The following is a 9,274-nucleotide window of genomic DNA, read 5'->3' as shown; positions in this document are numbered from 1 at the left end:
CCCCCCCCCCGGCCCCCGGGAATCGCCTAGACGGTGCTAAGCTTCCAGGCCAGGCGAATAAAGGTTGGGCCATGTGTTTCAAAAGCCCTCCAAAGTTGATGGTATACTGTTACCAAGCGGTTCGCCATTAGCGCGACAGGAGTCATCGGTTTTCCTTCACAGGTAGAACCCTCATAAAAGGGTGGTTTGTGACACTATTTCAGGTAATATTCTGCGGCTGTCGTTATCTACTCAATCTCGAGGATCAGTCGGAATAATGTTCAGATGCGTACGAGGGTGTGATACGGTAGTCATCGTTGGCATGTCTATTGGTCCTCTCCAACCCCCGCCTGAGAATATCATCTCTTTCGAAGCGTCGCCTTGGTCACATCCTGGGCTCCACAACCTAGGGGTCGGATGGCCTGCCCTCGTAACGTCAGTTAATGCTCATGGATAGACACGTTCGGACATAGGGAGAAGAGAATTTTCTGGTTCATCAAGTCCATTTCCACGTGTGTTTCATAGACTCAATCTGTGCTGTTGTCTAGCCTCGTCTGTCAGATCCGCGCTCGTGGATCAAGGTGGTTGATTGTCGGAGTTCACGCATACACTGCTACCGCATCTGCGATCGAAGGTCTATTTATCCTAGTAGAATACCTAGAGGGCTAATATATGCTGGGATCGAGCTTAGTAAAGTATCGCCCGAGATGTGGATCAGTAGTTAGATCCGGCATCGTGACCGAATCGACAGCGTCCCATATCTCTTCCTGCCAGGAGGAAAAATAGGTCTTAGTCCACGGATGATCTAGAAGTAGGCATGTAATAACTTAATATAAGGGAGGGAAGGAGGGAGGAGGTACGGTAAAGTACAGCGTTCGATTCATTACTAAGCTTTGGTTCCCCCAGCACAGCTGAGCCAGTCCCCATTGCATAGGTATTAGGCTCACTCCCACCCCCCAGAAAACAGAGGTACAAACCTCAGGATTCTGAGGTGTTTCATTACGGTTCGGTAGGAATAGATGCAGACTTGATCGATCCAAACGATTCGAAAGGCTTGACCGCGAATCCCTCCAAGTGCATCAATGTAACCTTTAGTAACTAACAACCTATTTCAATCGCAATTTATAGAATGCTGTGCTGTTTAACCGCGTGAACCGTGGGCTGTTGCGAAAGATCGGCCATCTCAATATGACTTGATATTGGCTGCTCGAAAAGTTGAGTGGCGTGGACTATTACTAATGTTATCTGTCCGGCTTGCAGCGGAAGACTGCTGTAATATGCCTCACGATCCATGAAAAGTGGCAGCTTAATGTCTTGAGTAAGTGGCAATTGTAAAATCACAACAGAATACGAGGTGCTGTACCTAGAATCTTGACACCCAAGGTACCTTATTACTCTGGCCCAGTCACGGAGCTCCGCCGCATCCAGGCCTATAATTTACTGGTCGTAGGCATGGCTAAAATAAATGAGGGGCTGTAGCTAGATAGCCGTGGTCGACACCTAAAAGGGACCCCTGAGCCCGAACTGGCATCTGCGAATAGGCAATGGGCATTAGGCAGTGCCCCCTGTAGCTCGCCCAGTGCTCGGGCGCGCTCCCCCAAACTCGGCCAGGACCTCCTCCATGCTCCGTCACGTGCCCGATCAAAGCGGCCTCGCTCCCTTCCCTAAACGAAAATAGTAAGGGATAAAGCACAGTTCGGGGGATGATATAATGTATATATATATATCTAAGGACTCCATGGTGAACCCATCTCCCCTTTTCCGCGCCACAACCTCGCCTCGCCTCGCCTCGCCAGACCGGAAAGCCGCAGACACCCCCGTATCCAAGCAAAACGATAGCCTCAAATGTCGCCAGGTTAGGTGACGAATTGATTAAGCTTTGGGGGGTGGCACTGATTTTTCCTCCCGCGGTTCCCTCTTCCTTGGTTTGGCCGGCCGTTGAGAGGGTCTGCTTGTATGGTTCGCAATGACAAGAGATACTTGTTGGCCGAAATGGCCGGGGGCGGGCTTGGTTGGATACTTTCGAATTCCGCCGGGCTTTGATTTGCATTTCACGGACCGAATGGACCTGGGAATGCATGGTTCGGGTGGATAGATGGAGGAACTGGTGCTCGAGATCCCCCTGTGGTCTCAGCGACGGGCGTGCTGGTGGAGGCCTTTTTGTCCCATTCCACCTCAGCTTGAAACTGCGACGTTGCTGTTTTGAACGACGCCGTGCTCGCAGTTGGGGCTCTTCTCTCTCGGGTCGAAACTTGGAATTGGGGCTTGTGTGTCGTGGCAGCCGAAAGGGTCTCTGCATCGGCCCCGTCGAGCGGCGGGCTGGGCCACACTTTGGTACGCATAGATCGTCTTCTAATCGGTCGTGCTTTTTCGCATTCTGGCTGCGTAGGCGGTGAGAGACAGACCATCTTGAGCCCAGAGGCGATTCTTCGCTGGCGAGGTAAGGGCTTCGATGGGGGCTGGGGAAGGCGAGCTGTTTATTTTGGATTGAAACCTTGTTAGTGTCTGTGACTTATGCGAGACGGCCATTCCTGACAGAAACACTCCGCAAGGCCTTCCCTTGACCTACAGGTGCCGAGAAAGCACCTCGGGCGTCCCTGGATTCCATCCAGAAAGCGGTGACTACCGACATGAAAACGATGAATGGGAAAGAGACGCCGTAAGCTGAAGTGAAGGAGATATTAGATTAGCATGATCGTCTGGTCGCGTTTGTGAAGAGGAGGGGAGGAAATGAGGCGAAAACCTACTAATACCGAAGGCTGTGGTTCCTTTTACAAGCCCGACTACAATAGACAAGCCGACCGCAACGGCCAGACAGGCTAGACACCAAATCCATGACCACCACATCAGAGTGTTGCGAAATCTCGCGCTGGCGTTGTACGTGGCGAGCATCGCATGCCGTGCGGGTAAGCCCAAGTGGCAGCCGTCGACAGCGAAGACGTCCTCCATGACGGTAAACAACGGCGGAGGCGTTAGAGAGCCTCGCTTGACTGACGAAAGCGTGACAAAGGTGCGGATGCGCAGGCAATGAGCCGTGTTCTGCAGCAGCATGTAACCTCCGATGGTGTACAGGACCGAGGGCGGCGCCATGGCGATGACCTTGACCTTGACGTCCTTGGTGGCCGTTGCAGCGACAAGTTCAACAATGACGATCAACAGCGCCAGCGACAAGATATAATATGAGCAGTCAAACCACCAGCGGCCGCCATTTATCGGTCTGTACTTTGGATCGCGCTTGATCAACAGCCGATACCCCCGGGAGAACCTTGGTCAAGATTAAAAATCTGGGGACATGTGGAGAGCTCTCGTTCGCCGTACGTACCATTTGTGATAAGAGGTCCAAAAGGACAAAGATGTAATGAGCGTAAAGACTGGCAGTGGGAGTCAGTCAGCCCGAGAGGCCATTCTGCGCCACAATTCGATCTCTATTTCAGAGAGATCCGGGTGCCACATACTTGTCCAATGGGTCAAAGTCGAACCATACCAGAGAGAGTAGAACAAGATAATGGGAAGCACGCAGCCGTCGAAGCAGAAGAAGGCGAACCAAGTGGCCCAGTTCTTGCGGTGTTCGGAAAGTCTGTAGGGGAGGCCGGTCTTTGAGATGAGGGCGGCACCATCATTAGGGCCGAGTTCAACTCCACCTTCTCCTTGGGATGATCTGGGCCAGGCGTGAGTGCCGTTGACCGGCGAGGACATGGCTGCAACAGTTGAGCAGTAGCAGTCGATGCGGCCCAGGGGAATGCAGAAACACGAGGTACACAATCAGAAAAGCAACAACAACGACAACGACAATAACATTCTTTATTGCCAGAACACTCAACGACAACAACCTAGAGCGATGACGACAGATTTGATCACTTGAGCCAGTCGCCCTGCGTGGGCCGGAAATTGGCCCCTTCAGGCAGGAAGTTGGTGAGAAGCTGGAAAGGGAGGCAGGGCACATTGGGGGATTGTTTTGGTTCTTTTTTTGGTGCTGCCCACGTTGCGACATGGGCGGGAATGAGTGGATGAATGAGTGGACAGCCTTGCCCCTGACCTACTAAGTACCGAGTAAGCTGCGCCGCACCAGACGTGATGCACTGATGATACTGGCAGGATGGAGACGCCGCCGCCAATGGTTGATTGCTCATCCTGCCATACCAGTCACCGCCAGTGAGCCTCCTTATCAAGAAGGATCACACTGGGCATCTGTTGCGAGTTGGTCTGTGCACTGCCAATGGGCCACTGGCACAGTAGGACGCGCAACGGGCAACGGGCAACCACCGACTGGCACAGGTGTGCACAACTTTGTGTCCTCAATTATCTCCTTGATCATCCTTTTTCTTTGGACCCCGTCCAGCATTGTATCTCCCACCCGACGTGGTGTTTGAGATCTTACGGCAGAGAGTGTTCAATCATCCAGCAAATGTTTCCTGCCAAGGCCTGGGTCGCCATATCTTTTTATCTCGCTCAACTGTCCACGTCATATCATATATGCCCTCTAACAGAACACGAACATCCGCCGTTACGGACTTTGCTGCACACAGCCAGTTTCATTTGAGCGTCTGGACGTTTTGAACTATCATTGCTCCTAAATGACCGACACTCCTAAATGTCTCCGCTGTCAAATACATACCTAGGTACTCTGCCCACTGGAGGACATCGTCACCATTGTGCCAAGCTTCCGACTCTCTCGCCGAGAACTACTACCCATTCCGGAGTGGCAGACGGTGATTGAGCAGCTTGAAGAGGCCCATTGGGTGCCAGTCGAGCAGTATATTCCCGACCATGATGAGTAATCGTCCCTCCGGCACGCGATTTACATAAGCAGAATCGCATGGTGATGTAGATGGACAACGGTTTCCAGCGACATGATGCGACAAAATGATGGAGCCGACGAGTCACCATCGTTGCAGTGGCTCTGCTGCTGATTCAGAATTGGGTCTTCAATTAAGGTGCGAGATATGGCCACCGCTGACTGAGCACTCCTGAGATCCAATGTGCATCTCAGCGTCAGACAGAGCAAAAGGGGAGCAAAAGGGGAGCAAAACTATATTTTCAGCCGCTGCAGTATGAAGAAGTAGTGATCCTCGTTGAGCACCCAAGTCCCCTAGTTCAACACTGTCGGAGCCATAAGAGACACCGCGATCGGTCAAATCTGCACAGGTAGTTGGCATGGCACCCGCAACCAATTCGAGGTCAAGCCCCGAAGGAAACAGTCCTCCAGCCAGCGAAACTGACGATGCGCACCAACAAGGGACGGAGGATGCCCCGTCACAAGGTGGCTTTTTGTTCGTCACTTCCACGGGCAAAAAGACGCAGAAGGATCGCAAGCAGCTCAAATCAATGCGCGCTCACGTTATGCGCAACTATCTAGAACGAAGCCATGCAGAGCAACAAGAAACGGAACCCAAGAATTTCTCCGTCATGTCATTCGCAGGCACCAGGCTGCACACGGAGAGACAAAAGACTCCTATGACCGGCGGGCAGAAGATGAGATTTAGAATGCGATCTGGTGAATTAGAGCAAAGATATCCCTACCGAGATCGGAAAGGTAAGAAGAAGGCCAACCCGCCGCCAGAAGAGGCGAGCAACGCAGCCGAATCGGATCTCTCAAAAGACAAGACAGAATCATTAGGAAACGCGCAGCAGAACGCAGCCGCCGAGTCAGGCTTCGTACCTGGCATGCCTATAACTTGGCTTGGATCGCGAAACACCGATGTTTTCGGCGTCTTACCGATCCACCTGGACGAAGGGGATGAAGCGAGGCTGTACCTGTTCCGCCACTATGAAAGGTACCCGTGGTGTCCGATCAACGGACAGAGCGATTGGTCTGAATTCGCCATTAGCGACCAGCTGGTTTTTCATGCCACCATGTATAGCTGGGGAGTGCACTTCCGTCACCGCCGACCGATTCCGGATTCGCAGGAAGAAATGAAAACACTACAGCATAAGTTGGCAGCTATCTCATTGATCAACGACCGTCTGTCAGATCCGCAACAAGCGGCCAGTGATGAAACCATCGCGGCCGTGTCGGCCCTGACCAATATTGCCCTCGTGATGGATTCATACCCAGAGGCAAGCAAACACATGGCGGGCATGCATGCCATTGTCGAGCTGCGGGGCGGCATGTCATCCCTGCGTTCGGGCGTTCAACAACATCTGCAACGCTTGATTAGTTGGAACGATCTGATATACTCGGAGGTCTTCGACGAGAAACTGCGCTTCCCACCAATCGAGGTCTGGGATGAATCCTGGGCAGGCTTTCAGCAACGCAACTTTTCCAGGCCCTTGCCTGGCTTGAGTCGAGCAGAACTGAGGGCGGCTGGCGTTCCTCGTCACAAGGTCCTAGATTTGCTGAACGACATCCGGGAGCTTTGTCATGCCGAGCAACTCAGCCCTCTACGCAGCACCACTGAAAGCGGAAGGATGCGCCGCGGTGATATGTTCCATCGCATCGAAAGGAAATTGAGACTTATTGTCCAAGGAGACACGGCACCCGGGAACAACCGCTGGGACGCCACGGTTTGGCGTTCAGTGTCTCTGGCGGCGTTGCTCTTCACCCATCACCACTTACGAGGTAATCCTCTCAAGTACCGCCATTTCAACGTCTTGACAACGCAACTCTACGACACGCTTTTGACCATGGACGAGGACCTCAGGGAGCTGGACTTTGCTCCGGCCATGTTGATATGGATTCTGTCGACAGGAGCGGTGACCAGTGCGCTGGCAGCAATTCATGCCTCGTACGTGTTTATGCTTGGGAAGGCATGCCGCAGACATGGGTTGCTAGACTATGATCGGTACCGAGAGACGCTGGCCCAGTTTCTGTGGACGGGGCAGGCGGACCAGTCGAGATACCACTCACTGTGGCTGGAGCTGGAGCCTAGTATGCGAACGATGGCGGGGCCATCGTATCAGCAGTATATACTTGAAATCTGAGTCTTTTTGAGGTTCATCTGAGATGGAGCGGAAGAGGGAGGAGACGTTTAGAGAGATACTATGCGGATAAATTAGCCAGTCCCCATCAGCCGAGCCCTTATCTCCGAAGAGGCCCGGGAACAAACTGGCCTCGGATTCCTCTCATGCACTTACTGTACCAACACTTACTGTCTTCTACTCATCATCAACTCACCTCCACCTTAAGGAGTTTCGTTCCTGGATCCATCCCATTTAGTCCATCTGAAAAATGACCAAAGCCTGATTTCCTTGTCGATGCGCTCGCAGGATCAAATACAGAGATATAGCTGAACAGAATACCAAGGTGCCTTCACCATTGACCCCTCCCCGCAAGCTTAACCCCATCTCACCCTCACTGCCGCCGCAATCCTTGCCATGGCACACTACCAGCTGCTGGATTTGGCTCCCGAAGTCCTACACAACATCTTCCAGAACGTGGAACCATCAGACCTAGCATCGCTGGCCAGGACATGTCACCACTTGAACAATTGCATAAGAAGCGATGAGTTCCTGTGGAGACTCCACTATCTGTCCCTCTTTGTAAGAGTCAAGGCCGGCTTCCACGATGATTTGATATCAACGGCGCCGCCTGCTGACCAGGACTTGCTATCAGGATCCTCCTCTAGACGGCGATACCAAGTCCTGGCGAGAAAGACTGACCCGTTTAGTGAGGCTGCAAAAGATCCTGGCATCAGATAATGATGAGATAAAGGCATGACCTGGACCGCGATGTCTTCCAACCGTTTCCATGCCACTAACCATGTCTTTCAGACTGAGGCGCTGGAAGAAGTGCTTACACAGACGGTGAGGCTGGCCGAACAAGCCACGGCCTCATCCACCAAAATCAGCGACTTTCTGTCAAATCTCTACTCCAAGGGGGTCAACATCAACACTTTTCTCTGCCGATCCAGCCTCTTCGCCCGCGCCCGACCTCACCAGTGGCCCGCTGCGCCCACAGAAGCGTTGCGTCAGCTCTCTGCTAAACTCCACGTTCTGGCAGGCCTGAACCTAGACTCGCCCTGGCCAGCTTCCGATGGACTTTCCTGTCCGCACGTCGCGGTAGCCGGGCTTCGAGGCCCATTCGACGATAGCTACGATGACGACGAGTATGAAGATCCGGACATCGACGAGACCAACCAAAGCGAAGAAGAGCGCCATCTTCTCCGAAGCAGTCCGCGTCCCATCCGAGACGTGCATCCCTGGGCACGATCCCGAGTCTACGACCTGCGCCGGTACAACGAGTCGAACATGTGGGGCCCCTTCACCGAGGATGGCACTCAACGCGTCGATTGGGAGAAGGTACAGGCCATCATGGTCGTCCTTGGCTTCAACCACAGAATGTACACCGAACGACGCGGGCTGAGCGGCACCGACTTCCTGGGACTCCCCGGGTCCCCGCCGCGGTCCACTGGCGAGGGAAGCAGGTCAGTCTCGTCGACCAGATCCAACCTCCTCAAACCCTGGGAGAGCCTCTTCGCCGGCATCGCGCCCAACAGTTATGTGTCGTCGCCACTCACGGGGAAAATCAAGCCCGCTCCCAATCCGAGCCTTGACGCCTTGGACCCCTATGGTGTGACGGGCACTTGGATGCGCATCGTCTGTTTCCTCGACTACAACGACCTCTACCGCTTCAATTTCGAAAGAAACGCCGACATTCCAGCGGACCAGGAACGGGATCCCATCACGACGAGAGAGGCGTTTCGCTTGATCAAACTGCAGCTGCACGTCACGAGGATCGAGGAGCAAGAGGAAAAGGGAGAAGACGGGCGCGATTTGATGCCGGCGGTCTACTTCGCGGGCACCAGTCGAAGTACCTTTATGGCCTGGGATCCCAATGCAAATTCCAGTATCAGAGGTGAGGGCAAAGAAGTCCAGTGCACCCCCCTTTTTTCCTTTTTTCTTTCTTTCTTTCTGTCTTACCCGCGCGCGCTCCCCCCCAAACCTTCCAAATTAAAAAAGAACCAACAAAGCCGACTTACTTGAGAATACGCAGGATCCGTCCGCGAGACCCGCACGGGCGCGATCCGCTGGACCTCCTTCTCCATCTTCCACGGCGAGGAACGCTGGCGCTCCGAGGGCGTGCAGGTCGGCGGCCTCCGCTCCGCCCGCGGCATCCTGGGCAACTGGTTCGACAAGGACTACGACGTGCACGGCCCCGCGGGTCCCACGGCGTTCTGGAAGGTGTCGGACGACATCATCGAGGAGAAGAGGACGCTGCCGCAGATGCTGCAGATTTTCATGGCCGAGTAGGATACCCTACGGAGTAGCGCGGGCTTTTGGGATCCCTGCACCGACACACACACACAGGCACTCTCTTCGTTTCCAATATTTTTGGTCCTATTTTTCACGCGCTTGC

The 9,274-nt window shown here is 53.7% G+C and overlaps 4 protein-coding genes across 4 annotated transcripts; 3 read left to right on the top strand and 1 right to left on the bottom strand.

The window, feature by feature from the left end:
* Positions 1-2,491: 2,491 nt before the first annotated feature.
* On the bottom strand, positions 2,492-3,675 carry Z520_09580 (uncharacterized protein; the record flags this gene model as incomplete). The annotated part of the gene is made up of 4 exons (XM_016780074.1): positions 2,492-2,643; positions 2,727-3,244; positions 3,302-3,350; positions 3,435-3,675. 4 exons carry the CDS (start codon positions 3,673-3,675, stop codon positions 2,492-2,494), a joined length of 960 nt encoding a protein of 319 aa, XP_016629013.1.
* A 1,458-nt stretch (positions 3,676-5,133) lies between these two features.
* Z520_09579 (uncharacterized protein) lies at positions 5,134-6,900 on the top strand (the record flags this gene model as incomplete). The annotated part of the gene is made up of 1 exon (XM_016780073.1): positions 5,134-6,900. The coding sequence occupies one exon, from the start codon at positions 5,134-5,136 to the stop codon at positions 6,898-6,900; it is 1,767 nt and encodes a 588-aa protein (XP_016629012.1).
* Positions 6,901-7,293: 393 nt separating this feature from the next.
* On the top strand, positions 7,294-7,617 carry Z520_09578 (uncharacterized protein; the record flags this gene model as incomplete). Its single annotated transcript, XM_016780072.1, has 1 exon — positions 7,294-7,617. The coding sequence occupies one exon, from the start codon at positions 7,294-7,296 to the stop codon at positions 7,615-7,617; it is 324 nt and encodes a 107-aa protein (XP_016629011.1).
* Positions 7,618-7,647: 30 nt separating this feature from the next.
* Z520_09577 (uncharacterized protein) lies at positions 7,648-9,168 on the top strand (the record flags this gene model as incomplete). The annotated part of the gene is made up of 2 exons (XM_016780071.1): positions 7,648-8,773; positions 8,912-9,168. 2 exons carry the CDS (start codon positions 7,648-7,650, stop codon positions 9,166-9,168), a joined length of 1,383 nt encoding a protein of 460 aa, XP_016629010.1.
* Positions 9,169-9,274: the final 106 nt, after the last annotated feature.

This window comes from Fonsecaea multimorphosa (genome assembly GCF_000836435.1).
Source record: "Fonsecaea multimorphosa CBS 102226 unplaced genomic scaffold supercont1.24, whole genome shotgun sequence".
Taxonomy (NCBI): Eukaryota; Fungi; Ascomycota; class Eurotiomycetes; order Chaetothyriales; family Herpotrichiellaceae; genus Fonsecaea; species Fonsecaea multimorphosa.
Note: the sequence above shows the minus strand (reverse complement) of the source record. Positions and strands in the feature narration are given on the sequence as shown.